This window comes from Microchirus variegatus, assembly GCF_963457635.1.
Source record: "Microchirus variegatus genome assembly, chromosome: 20".
NCBI lineage: Eukaryota > Metazoa > Chordata > Actinopteri > Pleuronectiformes > Soleidae > Microchirus > Microchirus variegatus.
This window is the reverse complement of record NC_139821.1, coordinates 18,913,210-18,933,815: the sequence shown is the minus strand read 5'-3', so window position 1 is coordinate 18,933,815 and position 20,606 is coordinate 18,913,210. Positions and strand designations below refer to the sequence as shown.

The 20,606-nt window shown below is 40.6% G+C and overlaps 2 protein-coding genes across 2 annotated transcripts; both read right to left on the bottom strand.

Moving 5' to 3' along the window:
- Positions 1-11,743: 11,743 nt before the first annotated feature.
- Positions 11,744-13,036, bottom strand: LOC310941399 (microsomal glutathione S-transferase 1-like; the record flags this gene model as incomplete). Its single annotated transcript, XM_083906563.1, has 3 exons — positions 11,744-11,990; positions 12,734-12,825; positions 12,932-13,036. The coding sequence occupies 3 exons, from the start codon at positions 13,034-13,036 to the stop codon at positions 11,744-11,746; spliced, it is 444 nt and encodes a 147-aa protein (XP_083762689.1).
- A 3,195-nt stretch (positions 13,037-16,231) lies between these two features.
- Positions 16,232-17,949, bottom strand: mgst1.2 (microsomal glutathione S-transferase 1.2). Its single transcript, XM_083906562.1, has 3 exons — positions 17,824-17,949; positions 17,498-17,589; positions 16,232-16,517 (listed from the first exon to the last, which is right to left on the bottom strand). Exons 1-3 carry the CDS (start codon positions 17,938-17,940, stop codon positions 16,271-16,273), a joined length of 456 nt encoding a protein of 151 aa, XP_083762688.1. The 5' UTR covers positions 17,941-17,949; the 3' UTR covers positions 16,232-16,270.
- Positions 17,950-20,606: the final 2,657 nt, after the last annotated feature.

Below are 20,606 nucleotides of genomic sequence, written 5' to 3'. Positions count from 1 at the left end.
TGCACGGAATCACCAAATGTAACTCAACCACTTCACACTATCCACCATTGGATACAACATAACGTATGTAAAGCTGCTTGAAAAGCAAAGTAATCCAGGTTCTCCCACAGTGATCTCAGACCCCAAGAGCTTCTCTCCAGAAACCTCCTGTGGCTTCTGCCATACTGAAGCAGGAAGTGATAAATGACGCAGAACACTGGCCAGTTTGTCTCCCTCACTAATCATCACCGCCGCCTCACGTGTGTTTTTGCAGCCCACTCTTCCATCTGAGGCAACCACGGGATGAAATATGGAAGCTGAGTCCCTCCACCGCCTCAGCCCAGGTGCCACTGAGGTGGGGCACCTGACAAGCATAAATTATGTTAATAGAATTTAATAAAAAACACTTTATTCCAAAGGTTTCAGTACTTTGAAATGTCAAGATGATCAAGTGTGCTACCTGGAGAGAATTCTGAAGCTGAAGTTAGAACACTAAAATATTAAAACAAGAAATTGTGATCCCTCATGAGCAATGGCAGCGCATATAATGAAAAATGGAGAAAGCATGAGTGTGTCTCCCAGGTGGAGTTTTTCCCTCCATTTATTAATTGATCGAGTGCTGAATCTGCTCCTCCATTATGGCTCTGTATAATGAAGAAGATATGAAACAGATTTGGGAATAGTTTAATGAAAGAATTGCCGGTGAGGGTTTCTTTTTATTTTTTTTGTCAGTTCCACTCTGTAATATACAATCACGCTGTCCTTGTTATCTGAAAACAGCAAAAATTGTAATTAAGTAAAAAAAAAAAAAGAAGCGCCTTTGTGTTAAAGTTGGTGATTAGTAATGACGGTCTATTGGAGAACAGAATTATCAGAAAATGATTCTCATTAATATGGGGAGAAAAAAGTTTTATGTTCCACTTCTACACGTACACATACGCACACACACATACAGTGAAGTGATGCAGTGATGGTGAAGCTGTAAATTATCGGCTGCTGTGTGTCAATTGAACATTTCCATTGTTGACATGACAGACTGAATATCGATCTGCTATCGGTGCCTTCTCAGCTTCCCTTGCTCCAGGATACAGAGGCCGACATGTTGAGCATGCAGACTAATGTGAGCAGAGGAAGAGAAGAAGACGATGAAAGAGGGAGCTGAGAAACGCCGGGGAAGAGTGGTAAGAAAGACTCGGAGTGCAAGAACAGCATCGTGGGTGTGCAGCGGGTGGGTGAGGGGTGTGGGTTAAAGTCTGGTGCTTGGCCACAGTGTTCAATTACAGCATGCAGGAGAGTTAAATCAATAACATTTAAATTGCTTATGGTAATCACCTGCACTCCAATCACTGGGATCAGCATAAGCAATCTGCTGACCCCAGCCACACTCAGCCACAGATTGAAACATATGACAAGGAGTCAGCTGACAGGAAGGGTCAGGCCTGAGTGGGCGTGTGTGTTCTTGAATGTGTATCTTTGTGAGGACCAAATCAACGTATCAATCATGAAGAGTGAGGACATTTTGTCCGGTCTTCACAGCTTGAAAGGGCTTTTTGGGGTTAAGACCTGGTTTTAGGGGATAGAAGTTTAGGTTAAGGGTTAGGGATTTAGTTGTGATGGTCAAACACACTGTCAGTGACAGAACGCTGCAGACTGGCCAGAATGCGCCTGTCTATACCCGCTTAGAGTCTTTCCAAGATCAGTTTGGAACACCAATAAAACGATTCCAACAAGATGTGAGTACACGGTGGAACAGCACCTATTAAACGCTGGAAAGTCTCTTTGCGCAACAGCGCAGATTATGAACTCCCTGCGACAGAACTCTCTCTCTCTTTGAGCAGTTAACTAAAGAGATCAGCTCATCTGATGCATCTGTTATTCCCTTGATTACAGCGCTAAAGGTCTTCTACACAAAGATCGAGACCACGGAGTGAAAACAATGAAAAGTGCGCTCTTGAGAATCTGTCAATACGTTTTACTAAGATCTACTCGGATCCCCTGTATTTCATCACGACTGTATACTTATACAATAAACACTATGTGGGCAGGCTAAGGGATGTCTGTCCATATATCTACACAGTAAATTAAGAAACGGGAAAGTAAAGCAATCAGAAGTGAAGTTTCAAATCCAGTATCTACCCCAACACTGGATGGTGCCCATATCAAGACACTACTGATCAACATCCCACCCCTTTTGTCTGTATGTGTATTCAGAGTTAGTGAGGAACGGACTTTGAAAATAATGACAATAATAATAACAATTAAAAAAAATTCAATCAATCAGACCAGTGATCCAGATGAAGTACGCAGAGCAAAGCAAACTTATACCGAGGGAGCAAATAGTTTAAAATGGAAGCAACAGCCAATTGTTGGTTGTATACACAAACATTAGGACGTCGTCTTTCTGTCATCATTATGTTAAGCCCCGCCTCTATCTAACCAGTGGAAGAAAACCCATTTGTGATTGGCCCTGTTTTATAGGACATTGTGTAGTTGGCCCAAATGGTGCCCTTGCCAGACGTGTCTGCAGAGTGAAATCAAATCACTGGCAGACTCATCTGGGTTCATCAGGTTATATTTGAACACTCTCCTGTCATGACCTTTTAAATCCATTTTTCCCAAAAGCTAAGAGCTCAGCATGACCTGTACATGATGTGAAGGTCATGAATACAAAGTCACAAGTTCCAAGTAATGAGCTGCTCAGTTGTGGCAGAAAGTCGTTCTAAACTACTGGACCAGCTTTTCTCCTGCACTCGTAACTTCATGCATACATATTATTACAGCTTACACGATCGTTTTTATTTTGGTCTGACCCCAGTGTTCAAACATATATTGAACCTTTAAAACACTGTGTACGCGGATAAGGGAGCCGATCTTCACACCCCCTCCAGTTAGATTGTCCATGCAAAATTGTTATAGAAACATGTCAGCCCAAGATGGCCACCTCAATAATGCAGGAGCTTTGCCTAAAGTACATAGAAAAGGCTTTTTTCTAAGCTATAATAGACAAAAATATATATATTTTAACGTGAGTACACACTTACTTATATTTTAAATGTATGCCAATAAACCCTCTAAATGTTAGATCTTTAATGTACTTTTAAGGATCCCAGTTTCGGTTCCACTATTTCAATCAGGTTCATACTCACAACTTTTTTGTGTAGTGTACAACACGCAGAGTTATGAAATAAGCCATGTTTAATGCTTGTTGTTGTCTGAGGCTTTGCCACAGCAGAGAGAGCTGGCAGAATCTAGGATGAAAGTAAGCTGAGGTCTTTATTGCTACAAATGCTCAGGAGGATAGTGCACTGTATCTCCTAAAGCAGCAGCAGCGTTGTCTAGACGCAGTGAAAAGAAATAGAGTACAGAGAATGTGGCCTCAAAATGTCCACCTGCTAGTCCTCGATTGATTCATAATTGTCTTCGCCAGCCTTGAGTCTGATTTTCCCAGCCATTAATATTTCAGGACCCTGGACAGCGTTGTGCGATATAAATATCTGGCTCACCTCGACGTCGATGTGGTGCGTGACTTTGAAGTTGTGTCTAATTAAGCGGCTGTGCCGTTGAACCAGCTGAACAATAAGACACGGAGGCTCACCTGAGCTATTTGGCTGACAGCTAATGAAAGCAAAGCGAGCAGATGCACAGAGGGAGCGTCCTCGACTGGAGACACTACTGTATCTAATAAGCGTCTTTATACATGAATTTCAGCTGTATAATATTTAGCTCATGATAAGCACAGGCCGCTATTTTTTTTTAAGCTGTATGCTTGTCCACCAACATCTATGTGACAGTCCAGCGATTCCCAAACTTACGAGTGCTCATTTTAATACCCAGAGCCAGATATCCTCTGAGGTCTACACCAAAAACTTGAATCACCACTCTAAATTTTGTAGCTTTATGATGAACTTATATGAACGTATGAGAAGGGCCTTGGTTTATGGAGGCCGCCATTATTGTACCTCCTTGTTTGTCCAGCAGCACGAACAGACAAACCAGCGAGAGTGTCTGTTTCACGATATGAAACAGAAGTGAGAATTAAGTAGAACTGCGTAAAAGAAAGAAAAGAACAAAGAGGAAACATCACAGAAGTGTGTGAAGGCTATTATAGGTCGCTGACACACTTGGAAATGAAAGGGTAGCAGATGAGTCCTACATTTTACAATATCTATGGATTAGAGTATGTCCAGCACAGCTAACTATTTTATTCCAGGAAGTGTGACATATTTGTACTAAGAATGCAGGGACAAGGTTTGAGCAAACCACATTCCTGGTCTGTGCAAGGGTGTCGCAAGAAACTTTCTTGGCCCCTGTCAAATGGGATCCAGGGGGACCCTAAATGGAACTGAACCAAAATGAGATGAGCAAATTGCACTGGGACAAGTAAACCAAATTTAAAGGGTCCCTCAGAAAGTTGTAGTCGCTATGGAATAACGTTCTTAGGGAATTCACCCAGGTAGATCAAGGTGTACTTCCTGATTCTTTGTTGAAATTTAACCTTAAATAACCTTAACCAAAGGCTCCATATATAACAATAACATCCTTAACCATCCATTAATGAGCACTGCAGTACAGGAAAACAACATAATTTACATGCATCATTTTGCAGATTAGACACCTGTGTTCAACTGCTTGTTAATGCCAGTATCTGATCATATCTAAGATGAGGTTCATGCTGATCAACAGACTGGGGAGGAGAGGTTGATTGAATTGAATTTGAATGTGTCATGGCTGTTGGTATGAACATTTTAGGTACCAGCTATTGACTGGGTCTTTCAGAGAAACCAGTTCATCATAATAAAAAGAAACTTAAATGACCACTAATTACAAAAAGGAGTATGCAAGAGACCAATGCATCAAACCTTGAAACAGATGAACTACTGACGGCCACACTGGGTGCTACTCCTGCCATTTTATTAGGTGGCCTCTGTACCTAATAAAGTGGCCTAGTAAAGTGAGTGTCTGAAATTAGATTTTCTGACTGTGCAGATTCTTTGTGCATGAGCGTAATTGTTTGCAGACTCAGACCCAGGGCCGACCCATTGTTAGACAAAGAGCAAACCCGTCTCCGACAAATGAGCATCCATTATATGCTGTATGTTCAGTGGCAGCTTTTAGCTGCACTTCAGAAGGAAATGTGATGTTCAGAGAGGAAAGTAGATGAATGTGAGCCCATTTCCCTGTGTGCCGCCCTTCTCTGCTGTAAACGAGTAAGCCCACTTTTATCATGCACTGAATCAGAATCTGACCATTTATACAACATACGATGCATTTCAAGACTTTAAGAACAGATGCGTGTGTTCCTTTTACAGAAGTTGTGATATGTTCAACGTTCCAAGCGTCAGCTTGAGCATAAATGCATAACAACATTAGCAACTCTTGCTATATAGTTAGCCACGACCCTGTCCTGATAACCTCCAATAGCTCCCTCTACCACCAAGCGTCAGATCCTCCCACTGTGAAGCGTTAATGCGGGATGTGTGTTTGTCAGGACAGTAGGACAGTGATCGAGCAATGACTCCTCAAACTGAAGACGCTAAATGGAACTCAGCCATTTTCCATGATACAGTTCTAGCTCTACTCGACCCTACTCGGCTTGGCTTTCCATCACATCATTACTCCTCAACGTGGGTGGGGTCATCATAATACAGCTGTCATGACATCGTTATATACATGACACAAACATTAACTAGTGATGGGCAAAGCAACATTTTTTTTAATAGTGTACTGAATCATTATTTTTATTAAAAAGCTCTGTTCACCGAATTGTTCAGTACTTTCTGAATGACTGGAGCGCAGACTCCATCTGTTAAATATTGAGATTTTAGAACTGTTCTTGCTAAATCTTGGAGATTAATGTACGTTTTTCAGGATTTTTTAGTCTTCTTAACTGATCTACAATTTGGCGTTTGGTTCGGTTTGATTCTCATGAGACTTCCAGTGACGACACTCACTGCCAATCAGTGGCCGGTCTGTTGACGCCACACTGTAGTATCGGCTCGCCAGAGCCCTACCACGTATCCCTAATGAAAAAGCAAAAACCGAGTAGAGTCAAGTCAAGTCGAGCCCAGTAGTGCTAAACTATGAGAGAAAAGTGCCATTAAGATGGAGGTCACACTAGATGTCACTTTAAAAAAAAATTATAAATAAATGAATGAATGCTACTTTCATGCTGCATGCATTTATCCTGTATGTTCTGCTTGTATTCCATTAAGCAATGATACATTATATATGGTTGTTATAGCATTGCCACAACAAGCAAATCTACTGGTGGCCCAATACATGTGTACAATGCTCCACATTAAAAATAATACATGTCAAGCAGAATTGCTAAAACATATTGTGCTAATGCAAAATAGACGCACATGAGGATGTTTGTCAGAGTGAGGCTGCAGACAGAATCCAGCATACGCCGCATGCAGCATGAGTAATGCTCCCGTGTGTGTCTGATGTTGTTAGTTATGGAAGATGGTGGTGGGTGTTGCTGCCACTGAACCCCCTCACCACCACCACCACCACCACACCACACACCCCAACCAAGCAGTGAAATGCCTGGCTTGTCTGAGGAATGACAGACCCTGGAGGGCCGAGGGTCCCGAACAAATGAGCTCCTATAAAACTCTCCCTCCTCATGCAGGGACACAGTGCGGGCACAATGCAGACGAGCCGCCCAAAAGCAGCCTTCATGGTAATTTTCACTCCACTATTTACAGTGCCCACCCATGGGTTTCACTGCCGCCGCGCACTGGAAGTCAGTCACCTTCATGTGCAGCGTGAGGCATTCATCATATCAGCAGACGACACATCCAAACATGTCACTACACTTTAAACAGCAAACACGGGAGGGAAATCTGCACATGACATTGACTCTACCAGACGAGGGGGGGGTCGGGGGGGGGGGGTTGCAAATTGGCTTAAATGATGCCAAAGCTGTCACTGCTTCATAATTTGAATTCTACCCACATAAATATGTCACACCTGGCTTTTTGAAAGCTCACATGTGCAGGGGAATGTTTTAGGTAAAAGCTAATTGAGTTAATATCGGCAGCTGAAGTGCTTTTATAAGCTGCACCTGGTCTATAAATGAGACTCTGTTGACTTTTCAAATGTCTCCCTCTAGTGGAGGTCACGGCCATCTTCTCTCTGCACTCACCTCCCAAGAACAGAGCAGAAACACAAATTATTTGTAGAAGAAGAAAGAATGCCTCTGAATAAAACGATGAGCAATAATTAACATACAGTATATTCACTACAGAAGTGTAAAATCCAAGAACAGCTCCTTTAATATCTCCCAATCTCACATGGCGTCACTCTTTGTGTTTGTTTTATCAATCGGGCAGAACATTATTGCACATTACATTATTCACTCTGACACGAGCTGCTGAGGTAATCACAATATGATTCATCTTTATCTCCGCTTCAGTCTGTAAAGGAAATGAATAATGAACCACATATGTGTCAGAATATCAAAGGAAAATACAGATAAAATAAGACTCACACATTGATTTCTCCATTCAGTTAATTTTCTGCCACAATAATAACGTCTAAATCAAATGTGGAGATTAGTCTTGATGGAGACGTGACGTTATGAGCAACATAGAAAATATTCGCAGTAATTCTCAGTATGGCAGGACATGGAGGAATCCTTTTTTGAAGTTCTGGTTAAAATGAATTAAACACAACATGGAAACATGAGAAAACTGGAGAAACCTACGCCAATGTCGCTTCAGTTTCCCTTTATTTGGCAAGATTAACAATTGATTTGTTTTTTTGTTTGTTTTAAAAAAAAACTGAAAACATAGCTATAAAATTACTTCCAAATTTGTCATTTAATTTTCAGGTTGTTTTTTTGTTATTCCAACTCCTAACAACTCTAAACCTAGAATAAATGTAGTTTCATGAAATAGATTGTGTCATTGTTACAACAATGTGCAGTGTGTGTGTGTGTGTGTGTGTGTGTGTGTGTGTGTGTGTGTGTGTGTGTGTGTGTGTGTGTGTGTGTGTGTGTGTGTGTGTGTGTGTGTGTGTGTGTGTGTGTGTGTGTGTGTGTGTGTGTGTGTGTGGTTCTGACCAACAATCTCAGAAAAAGATAAAATACATGCTCGTGCTACATTATTTTATACTACTATGTACTTTAGATTTTTTGTCAATAAATAAATAAATAACTGTGATGAGAAAAATGTGTGTTGCTTAAAGGTGCCATATGTAAGAATGTGGCCAAAAACAGTTACTACATTCAAATTCAAAATACCGAGGTCTTTTAGGTTTAGTTTTCTGACATAACTGGCAACCCATGGTTGCTCGGTAGCTGAGACTCTACTGACTGCATTGCTTGGTAGACGGCGGTAGGTGGCGCCACATGCCAAAACATGATTTCAAAACATAAACATGATTTGCAGTCTGCAAAAAAAAGTTTGAATGCAAATTTTGTCCGTACTGTTGTTGTTGGTGAGTTCAGTTTGTTATATGAACATTATTCCTGAGTCTCTGTGACATATTAGGAGGATTTTATGGCCAGTTGCTTTAGATTTATTACATAATGCACCTTTAAGTGTAGTAACAATAATAATGTGTGAAAGCACAGTTAAGTAGAATATAAATTGTATATTTTTGCCACAAATTACCTGAAACACAGCAGCTGAACCTGTTCCACATGATGATTCGTTCATTTGGTGCCAATACCAATACAATACCCATGAGAATTACACCATTAAATGTGACCAACAATAGATTCCCATTGTTATTACTGACAGCACTGTGTAGTTAAAGGTACAGTGTGCAACATTTAACAACAATCATTGGTGAAGTTGCAAATTAATATCTCTCACCTCATTCTTCCCTTCTTGCAGAACCTATGGAATCTATACAGTTGTCACCAAAACTCAAAAGGTGTTTAGTCTGGCCTTTAAAAACATGGCAAGAAGTACGACGGAGTATTATAATTTCACAGACTTCGAGAATAAAGTCTTCATTTACGAAAATAAAGTTGTAAATTTTTACGAGAATAAAGACGTGGGCACTGACCGCTTCAGAGATGCCGTGCTCGCCGGACCTCGACTCCTTCTGTATCCAAAATCTTCAAGGAATACTTCACTGACTTGCATGTGGCTTTGTGTTGCTAGAAAAGCAGTAATATTTAAAAAAAAAAAATGTGCTTCCCTCCCTTAGTTTTTCACTGAGCTGTAAAAGATCTGTTCTCCCTTTTCCAAGCTGACCCTATCAGGGCGTCAAATTACGAGTTTTGCACGTCCCGGTACAATTTAGCACCATAGAGGAAAAAAACCTGTGTTCCAGCCGGAAGTAAGCGCGGCGCCCAGAGCATTCTGGGAGTTGTTGTCGTTTGTGTACAAGAGCGATAAATACATTTTTCTGCCTTTCTCGGCCAAGAAGGCACTTTCTTCAAATATTATTTCACATTTCTACTCCATAGATGACCAATTTTTAATAGACATTCAACTTCCAGGCGGTGAAATATCTCTTTAATTATCAGTCAGATTACCACCCATAGCCCTGCAGTGGACCAGTTCCAGCGTTCCATGTGATGCTGATGTGCCAAAAGATTAAATATCTCCTTGTTTGTGAAACCTATTCTAAAGTCTACTCCACAAAATGTTTAGAATATTAAGACTTTTTATCTCGTAAATTAAGAAGACAAGAAGACACGCTCCTGATGTTAATATTAAAGACTCATTATTTACTTACGAAAAGAACAATTCTAATGCGTATTATATCATAATTTCAGTATTATTATTTTATTTTCCATTTCTGCCAAATAGAAATTGTATCTAAATCTTTCACATTGGACCTCTGAGAAATCAGACAATAATAAACCAGTTATTTATTCCTAATTATTATTCCAGCAGAGCTAATATTTTTTTTTGCTGTGTGTTTTCAAATTGTTTATCCTTAAAAATGCTTTCATTTACTGTTTTTATTATGTATGACAATGAGACCAGAGGCACACAAGCCACCATTATGGGCCAGGAGAAGCACAATCAGGCGTGCATGGGGAAGCCACATTGTATTACATTATAAATAATGTCTGCATAATTAGGAGTTACCTTTTAAATATTTATAAGCTCGGCATTTAATGAAACAGTCAAATGCACAAAAATGTATATGTAAAACAGTTAATACCCCTTTAAATAGTGAGTGTTAGGTGGCATTTTGGAATGTTTGTAACAAACAAAAAGTCTTCCCCAGGAATTTCTGCTGTTTTTGGCATTGAGGATGCAAATGAATTTAAAGAACATACATATAATAAACTCACATGAAACATAGGGCAACATTAAAAAAAATGTGGACGCAAGTTTTGCATTGTTTGTTTGTTTTTTTATTTCAGCACAAAATTGTGGAGGTTTAACAGGTTACAGGTTCACTACAGTTTAATTCATGCCCTGTGTGTCATACTGTATAATTATTCCCATCTGCTGCATTGCTTCAAGACTGCTATTAAATGTGGAGCGATGGCAAGATCGAACATGTCGGACAAGTTGTTTTTTTAAGTGTGGATAGACAACAGCAGGTTGTAGCTGAAGTGAAAGTAAACAAACTTCATGGACTTGGACAGGAATATGAGCTCTCAAAGAAAAGAACACCAAACCTAATGTGAAACACAGAGGACACTCTCTGGCATTGAATCTGTGCAGGGCACAAAACACTTTCAGAACTATATCAAGGCATCTGGATGGAAAAATAAAATGTTTGTCTGAAAAAAAAAATTCAAACACAGTCTTAGTTTGTGGTTCGATGGCTCAAAACACAAAATTGGTCTAAAACATTGGTCTAAATCTGAAGTGATCCATTATGAGTCCTAATCTTAATCCTATTGAATATCTTTGGAAAGATCTGACAAATGCTTGTGTGGGGAAGGCAAAATTCAGACGTGAGACAGTTTGAACCATCATTATTGTCCATGCCCTTTCTGTTTTTTTTTTGTTTTGTTATTATTTTAATCAGAAGCAAAGTGTTAAAGTGATAGTTCAGAATTTTGGACATAAGACCTATTTTCCAACTCAGCCGGTGTGATGGAGACGTCTGGAGACGTTTTCAAGAAATTTCATTCAGTTCTTCTAGTTGCCGAGTTCGCTGATGCTATGGCTAGCACAAGTCAATGGTACCAGCTAGCATGGCATTAGAAACACTCATACCGACTCCTAAGTGCACCCGAGGCAAATCAATAGTAACGGCAGACTATCGATGTACATATCTGTTTTGATAGAATGTTTGAAATAAAACCAACCTTGCAATTTGAATGATTTATGTCTCAGCAGCAGCAGCACGTCATACTTCCGGCAGCGGCAGACCGATTCGGCTGCTGCTGAGAAAGTAGTCCCTCAAAAATTCATGCGATGCTAGGTTAGTTTTGTTTTAAATATTATTCTAACACAGATATGTACATCGATAGTCTGCCGTTACAATTGATTTTCCTCGGGTGCACTGTGGAGTCAGTATGAGTGTTTCTAATGCCATGCTACATTGTTCCATTGACTTGCGCTAGCCATAGCACCGGCGAACTCGGCAACTAGAAGAACTGAATGAAATTTCTTGAAAACGTTTCCAGACGTCTCCATCACACCAGCTGAGTTGGAAAATAGGTCTTATGTCCAAAATTTCCGAACTATCCCTTTAAATGTGGCATTAACCACAATGAGGCCAATTACTTACGTCAGTTTACGCTATTTCAGATATAGTTCTTGTTTTTGTGAAAAAGGGTACCAAGTAACTTCTCCACGTCTTAATGTAATTTTGTGGTCTAGTGTTGTCTCTATAAGACAAGGACAGCGCTGAGCACCTTGTAAGACATGGACACGTTGACCAGCATGCCCAGTATATAGGCCAGACCCCTGCAGGGCTGAGGCAGAGCACCAACATAGGCGATGGTGTGGAAGATCCTTGACCCGGCAAAGACACGGAAGTGAAGCAGAGCACAGGAAAGCTCAGGTTGAGTCAGGGCGTAGAAAAGGCCGACCACCACGAAGGGGACAATGTTCTCCAGGTCGTTCAGGTGACACCTGGACAACAACACAAAAGAGTCAAGAGCCTTCACATTAAAAATGTTACCGCACACACTGTCTTATCATGGTCACGGGGAAGGAGACAAGAGAACCAGAACATTAATCAGAACATTAGCACCATGTAAAAGAAGGCCTCCCCAAAATGGCAGTGAATTCTGAATTTTTTCAAATGTAACTAAAAATAGGTACCTTATTCAACCGTACTTCAAAAAAATCCTCAACTCAGATCAGTCAGGGGAGCAGGTATCAGATCCCACCATTACCTAGTAATATTATGGGTACTTTTATGCTCATACTCCAGTGCAGAACTTCTATTGCCTCCTGTTATCTGTTGTTTATCTATCCTTACTTGTCCAGACATATCCAGGAAACATGGAGCTACATTATGTGGGAACAGCAGCAGCTTTGATTGAACATGCAGCTAGTAATTATTGAGTACCAAAAAATGAGATTATGTATCCCTACTGAGTGTCCAGATTTGCTTTTAACATTTTCATGGGCACCTCTTGATGTTTTTCAGGGTTAGTACAGCTGTCTCACTTTACTAGCACCATGTAGCTGTGCTTCCGTTATTTCTCCATGAGTTCGAATGATGCGAGAAGTAAACACCATATAACTGGAAAATACTCAAGTGAGAAGTCATTTCCCTTATAGACTTGTGTACCACTTTAATTTTTTTATATGCAATCTATGGTAGTAACACAGTGAATTTCAGAGTCTAACATAGGTATTGTGTGTACCTGCGGACACGCTCAACATCGGGATCTGTGCCGACCAATTTCTTGTTTACTGCTGACGACAAAAGTTTGGTGTCCTCTAGGTTTGCAAACACCTGAGGTGAGAAGAAGAAAGGACGGATCAGCTTCATAGCTCTCATTAACTATGTTTTTGTGATGAAGTTTCCACTGAGATTTGGTCAGGAAAAAAAACAAACTTGCCTTCTTAGTAAGGCGGTAGTATGATGTCAGGTGTGACATGAGCATCATCTTCAGGACGACAATAGTAGCATAAGTGAAAAACGACAGAATGACCTGGCTCTCCATGATACCGTTCAGTGATGTCATAGTGACCCTGTGAGAAAGGATTGGAGAACAAATACACAGAGTTGTAAAAGACAAAAGGCTGTGAAATACTCTACATCAATGCTGACTTTCAATCTGTAGAGCAACGTCCAGGTTTATATATTCTCAATGCAAACAATAAAGGAACAGGTTCACTGTTCAACAGTTGTTAATGCAGATATGTAATTAACCAATCGCTTGGTGGCAACTTAGTCCATTTAGGCAAGTAGACAATGATAATACAAGCAGTTCAATCTGAACATCAGAACGGGGACAAAGGTTTCTTGGAATGTGATAAGGTATGGAGGATTTCAGAAACTGCTGATCTACTGGGATTTTTCACACACGAACGTCTATAGGTTTTACAGAGAATGGCCTGGGAAAATAAACACACACACACACATTCTTGTACTTGCTGCATACTGAGGACCAGCATTTCCACTTTATAAATCAACACAATTACAAATATCTACTTCATGAATGACATCTACAAGGAACTACTAGTTGCAGTACCATAAAATGTCTGCAGGTGGAGCCCCAGAGCAAAAAGGGCAGGAAAACTTTAGATTTGTTTTTAGATTTTTGTATTATTTTTGGTCCAAAATGTGACATGAACGTCATACTATACTTTGTCGTCTAACATTTGAAAAAATCTTTGACAAAGAATTTGAAAATAAATTTGGAAATTTGACAAAAAAGTCCAAAATGTAATTTAAAAAAAAAATAAAAAATTTAAATGAGTAAAGCATGTTATAGCAACCTAAGGAAGTGTTTTCAATGAAAACAAAGTGAGGACCGGCCAAAATGTCCTCACTCCGTAAAAATGACCTCACTTTATTGGTTAAAAACTCTCACTGGTCCTCAGTATGCTGCAAGTACAATAACACACACACACACACACATTCAGCAAGTTGCAGTTCTCTGAGCAAAAATGTCTTATTGATTCCTGAGGTCAGAGGAGAATGACCAGACTGGTTCAAAATGATAGAAAGGTAAGCAGCAGAGCACCACAACAGGTCCACTCCTGCTACTTTATTAGCTGTACTCTATCCATAATAAATTGGCAGGTAAGTTTTGTGCTCCCTTGTTTGCTCTGCAGACCTGACAGCTTCATTCTGTATGCCAGATTTCAATCATTAATGCGCAATAACCCCATAATAGCCTTTCAACATTATGTGAATCGATTAAGCTAAGGAACACCTAGAGTTCTGCGTCTTCTCTAGTTTTCCTTGCATTGGAAAGAGCTGTTTTTATGATGAACGTTCAAAACTTGACAAAATTCACACACAATGCAACTGCGATACAGTATGTGGCTCTTACCTTGTTTCTTTGCACAGTCACTGTGATCGGCAAGGCTTCAAAGATCAAGTATGGACACAGGTGAACTGAACTATATCCTGAGGTTGTGAAATCCGGGGGAGGAGCTTACGCTGTTTTGATCTCAAACAGACAGATGCAAGAACTGTAAGGTGACATGAAAACATACTGATAAGGAGGATAACTTGTTCCCGCAGATTACTTTTCCTGCTCTAAGTGTGGCCATAAATGGGTTGGAATGTGGGATGGGTTTTTTTCTCGGGTTTCTAGAGTTCTCCTCTTTCCAGTAGTTCATACAGCTGTTGAATCTTTCTGAGGAAGATAAGCATGACGAAGAAATGTAAAGTACGTTTGAACCAATACATGATGCCAGGGATCTGACAAGGAGGGAGGGACTGGACAAAAAAAGCAGGCTCAGCAATGCAACTTCTACACATCAACAGAATTAAAGAAAATATTATTAAATATTGCAGCTAATGGTTTAGGCCATTGGTTCTCAAAGTGTGGCCCGCGAGCCAATGGCGGCCCGCAGAAACATTTCTGGCGGCCCGCAATGAATTACAGTTGATAGTTTTAATCCAGGAGCTACAAAGCTTGTTAAATATTTATAGGACATTACTGAATACAGACCAATAAGTGTAAACTGTAGAACTGCAATCTGGTCATTAAAATTATTACAAATGGGATTTATTTCTGTTTTTTTCCGGTTTTTTTCCCTTTGGTGGTCCTCAGTCCAATGTTGGGTTCCTAAATTGGCCCTCAGGTATCAAAACTTTGAGAACCCCTGGTTTAGGCCCAAAATACATGTTTGACTTGGTCAGGTCAGGTCACTAAGGTCATCTGGGTCAGGTTTGCTGTGTCCCCCGGAACCAGTTTGAATAAAATTGCATTATCATCACTGCTGCACCTCAGCTGTAACTGCAACTTTTATTCTCTTTTAATTTCCTTTTTTATCCCCTCTTTCTTTTACCTCTCAAATTTAAATAATGTGCTTTATTATGCCTTTTATATCATTAATGCTGCTGCTGTTGTATTTTTCTTTCTTTTTGTGGTGAAGCACTTTGAAATGCCTTGTTGTTGAAATGTGCTGTATAAATAAAAAAGGTTCAGTATCCCTGTGCGTGCGAGGCTGATCTCTCGCTTCTCCAGTTTCCCCCAACATTCCAAAAACATCTATCCATCCATCTTCTACCGCTTATCCGGGGGGCCGGGTCGCGGGGGCAGCAGTCTGAGAGGGGACGCCCAGACCTCCCTCTTGCAGGACACTTCCTCCAGCTCTTCCGGGGGGACCCCAAGGCGTTCCCAGGCCAGCCGGGCGACGTAGTCACTCCAGCGTGTCCTGGGTCTTCCTCTGGGTCTCCAGAGACCGATACAACGACCGCTTTACTGCGGCCGCCGCACCGATCTGCCTGTCAATCTCACATTCCAAAAACATGCAGAGGTTAATCAAACACTCTAAATTGCCCATTAGAGTGAATGGTGTGTTGACTTGGGACCTGTGCAGTGTGTACCCCACCTTTAGCCCTGTGTCAGCTGGGATTGGCTCCAGTGACCCACAACTCTCGTGTGGAGGATAAAGCAGTAGATGATGAATGGATGGATGGATGGATGGAGGGTTGTGCCTGTAGGTGTACTTTTCAGGCAACATAATAGTGTTCCATCCATCCATTATCTATTAAGGCAAGAGCTCTAACCACCGTGTGGCTCTCCATTTAAATACCCTGACACAAATTTGATAGAAAAGCTTTATTGAGAAGACATTTCACAGTTTCAGAAGGTCAAAGAGGTTACATGTAAAACCCACCTTACATTCCACAATCATCCACCATTCACACCCTCTTAATTTAGTGGTTTCGCGATTTAAAAGTTTCTGTCACAGCCTTGTGCCTAGTGTTGTCTCTACAAGACGAGGACAGTGCTGAGCACCTTGTAAGACATGGACACGTTGACCAGCATGCCCAGTATATAGGCCAGACCCCTGCAGGGCTGAGGCAGAGCACCAACATAGGCGATGGTGTGGAAGATCCTTGACCCGGCAAAGACGCGGAAGTGAAGCATAGCACACGAAAGCTCAGGTTGAGTCAGGGCGTAGAAAAGGCCGACCACCACGAAGGGGACAATGTTCTCCAGGTCGTTCAGGTGACACCTGGACAACAACAACACACAACATACACAATGTCTCATACAGCGATACTGCTAAAAATACTGCCTTCATGGCATGATTTAGTTGAAATGCTAAGTATTGGATTAAAGGTCTGTGGTGTGTGCATGAGTGCAACATGCATAGGCCTTAATGTGTGGCACAGTTGATGGTAAAGGGAGGTATGACTGATACTGACAACATGTTAGCAGTAACACATTTGTTGGTGCACTGTCAGCATTTTGCTATGTCTTCATTTAAAACACCATCCCTTTGGGATTTAAAACAAGGGCAATATAGTAGTCACATTCAGGGTTAGGGCCTAAGGTTCAGTTAGGGTAATGCTAACTAGCTGGCTAACATAATTAGCATTAACATAGATTAATGTTTACATGTTCCAAATCACAGGAAATGGCAAATCCCAACAACTTCTCGTGTTATACAAAGTCATTGAATCAGTACCAACTGGACGACATTTCACTTTGCATTCAAGAGGCTTCTTCAATTCTGAAAGTGTGTAGTAAAATCCAGGAATCTTATATCTGTGACATGTGGTAAACATGAGGTCCCATGAGGCCAAATCACGAAAACAATTTACATAACAACAGATACTTGTCTATTTTCATTAATTTAGCTGTTCATTCAATGACTTTTGGACAAAGGATATAGGCGGAATTTTGATTATTGGATATGGGAGAATCTAACAGTATTGCAGTCACTTTGGCTAATGTTAATGATGATAATAATAAGGTTTCCTGGCTCGATCAAATGAGCCACAGAGTATCTTTACAGTCTCAGTCAAGTAAAAGAAACATCTTAACATTAAAAATGTTTAAAAACCAGTGGAAGGAAAGAAAAACGGCTCTTCCTTCCTTGAGTTTTTCCTCAAATTCTTCATTTCTTGAGTAATGTTATGTTAATGTCATCATTTCATCACCCCGTTTAATTTCTGAAAACTTCAATAACAAAAAGCCGGATAATCTCACCTTCGGACACGCTCTACGTCTGGATCTGGCCTCAGCAGCTTTTTCTTCTCCTCTGCAGACTTTCTGGCCACATCCTCCTCATTAGCAAAAGCCTAAAACAATAAAAACATGCACTTACTTCAAGTCTGCAGTGTTTATATCTTTCTCTGCATACTTGTGATTATAGTTGCTATTACATCACCCCACCCCCGCCTTGTCATTTTCTTTTACAGCCCGAGTTGTGTCCCAGTTAGGGCGTAGGCTATACAGTACGTGCGGCGTTTGATTGTGTGAGCTTGGGCTAAACTGATAGGAAGTGAGATAAAGTTACTCATTTTGTCACGTACCCCTCTGGTAATGCGGAAGAACACAGTGATGGGCCCCATCAGCATCATCTTCACAATGACAATAGCAGCATAGGTGACGAAAGCCCGGAGTACCTCATTCTCCATTAGGTCGGCCATGCTGTTTGTTAAGAGCTGCAGAAAAACAGAGGAGAGGGGACAAGGCCTGCGTTTCAAATTAAATCTGTCCTATTTACAGGAGATGCAACAACATCAAGTTGATGGAAAGCAAAAGTAACAGCTAACTAACTTCCCATACACTGTATTATTCAGGCATTGTCTCGATGCAGTAGATCACTGAGGCTGATCTATGGTCAAAAACAGGCGTTTTTCACTTCAGTGCAAGTTGAAAACAAAGTCTACTTACTTCTTTGCTGACTCTCCGGGACTGGGACAAGAGTGGCTCTGTTACGCAATATAAAGCTCTGCAACAGGTTGCCTTTCACCCAGAGTCTGGAGGTGGGACAAGCGCCGTGACACGGAAAAAACTCCCATATATTTGAGAAGCATAACCAAACAGGAACAAGGGGAAGAAATACATGACTCAGCAATTTTATCTTAAGGAAATGACTTGCACTTTTAAGAAAACACTAGCTGACAGTAGGGGGGGGGGGGGAGGCTGACACATACTGTACAATACATTTGGGACACACCAACAACAGGAAGTTAGTTCCAAATTCACGTTTTGATAAGTTTGGTGTAAAAAAGAATTAAATCAAAAATACATTTCATTGTTTAAAAGTGCATTATGTAATAAATCTAAAGCAACTGGCCATAAAATCCTCCTATGTCACAGAGACTCAGGAATAATGTTCATATAACAAACTGAACTCACCAACAACAACAGTACAGACAAAATATTTGCATTAAAAGAAATATTTTGCAGACTGCAAATCATGTTTATGTTTTGAAATCATGCTTTGGCGTCATGTGGCGCCACCTACCACCGTCGACCAATCATTGCAGTCAGTAGAGTCTCAGCTGCCGAGCAACCACGGGTTGCCAGTTACGTCAGAAAACGAAACCTAAAAGACCTCAGTATTTTTAATTTGAATGTAGTAACAGTTTTTGGCCACATTCTTACATATGGCGCCTTTAACATCAGGTGTTATCAATTTACAGATGAAAAGTGCTACATACAATAAATCCCAGAATCCCAGAAAAGTGATTGCAGATTTTGCAAGACGCAGGCTTAACTGTGGTGCTCAGTGTTTTCTTTTGTTTTTCAACTTTTTCAAGTGTTTTAGTGACACAACAATCTTGCGTTCACCTTTCAGAGTGTCAAGGCCGGTAAACGGGACATACGGGGCCCTTCATCAAACCCAAACCGAGGCGTGCTAGTAGAATTTGACCGAGTTTGGGGGTTTCCATGCAGTCTCCTGTTTAAAGATGATCATACTTTTCTAATTAAAACTCCAGTGTATCACCCCTGTTGATTTGTGAGGGATTACCAAAAGACATGGTGTATGACCTAATTGACCCGGGAGAACATGTTTCTGACCTCTACTGGTCACACAACACCACAGAGACAAGACAATAAAAAAAAAAAACACAACAGAAACTTCACTTCCTCCATGTGCTCAGGAAGAACAGTGTGGAGAGGGGGCTGATGGTGGCATTCTACCAGGCAACTGAGAGCGTACTCACATACTGCTGCACGGCTGCAAACTAAAAAGTTTTGCCGATTTTGTTGTATTGGGATTCAACCCCACTCCCCCACCTCTAACCACTCTCACACATACAAACACAGAGAGACAAGGATAAAGTTGTGCGGTCAGTTTGGTAAGTTACGTGTTGTGTATATTTTTATTTAACGTCGCATAGCTTGTGCTTCCAGGAAACTTAATTGGAGCTGCGCGGTGAAGGAAACAGCAGCAGCCGTGATTGAATATGTAGGCTTGTATTCAGGCAGCTGTTCCAGGGTGCACGTCATTGCTGTGCGCACAATCACTGCTGTGATCATGAATAAAATGGGATTGTGAATTCTTACTGAACATCCTGGTTTATTTGTAGTGGTACAATCCATCTGTAAACCTTTTTGTGAGCATTTCCAGACATTGTCCAACTGTATGCAGCTGTCTCACTCAACTTGTACTGTGTGCTTATTCTGCCGTGTACAAGCTGATAATTTCAAGATGCATAATAAATAATAAAATATGTAATAAAATCTCATATTATTCTCTTATTATTATAAGCCGTTATAATAATAAATGTCTTATTAATTGTTAATTATAATTGTTATTATCACAGGGACCTAAAAGTGTTTCCCGCTTTTTCCCGACTTTTTTAAATTGTTGGCTGCCATGACTTCCTTTATGGACTAAAGCTCATAATAGGACAACGATACTGATCAGCATTGTTGTTGTTCTGGTTGTTATTAAGTCAAATTAAGTTATGAGCATCATTTTATATACATTTACAGGAACGTTCTTTCACAGAAACACATATACTGTATGGCTTGACTGTCTTCAGGCTTCCAGACATGTGTATTTGTGTTTTAGAGCCCGGCAGTGGGTTAGACAGTTGAAGACGCATAAAGATTTTTTTTCGCAGTAACATTTAATTTCTCTGCAATAACAATTCTACTACTTAAAATTGATTTTTTTTTTTTTTTCCTTTTTTTTTGTGGGTGGGGGTCACGGAGCGACCAATGATCAATACATTATGATCACACATCATGAAATGGAAGCTAAAGCGCCTCAAATGGATCTTACGTAGCAGCAGCAGCATCGGGCACCGTCCTTTGTGCAGCAGATTCCCCAAGTAAAATAATGTTGTGTGATTTC

Excerpts from the sequence above, each read along its gene's own strand:
- mgst1.2 (XM_083906562.1), bottom strand. The coding sequence starts at position 17,940 with ATGGCCGACCTAATGGAGAATGAGGTACTCCGGGCTTTCGTCACCTAT. Across the intron at positions 17,590-17,823 it reads TCTTCCGCATTACCAGAGGG|GCTTTTGCTAATGAGGAGGA; the intron begins GTACGTGACAAA and ends TTATTGTTTTAG. Across the intron at positions 16,518-17,497 it reads GACGTAGAGCGTGTCCGAAG|GTGTCACCTGAACGACCTGG; the intron begins GTGAGATTATCC and ends GTTGTTGTCCAG.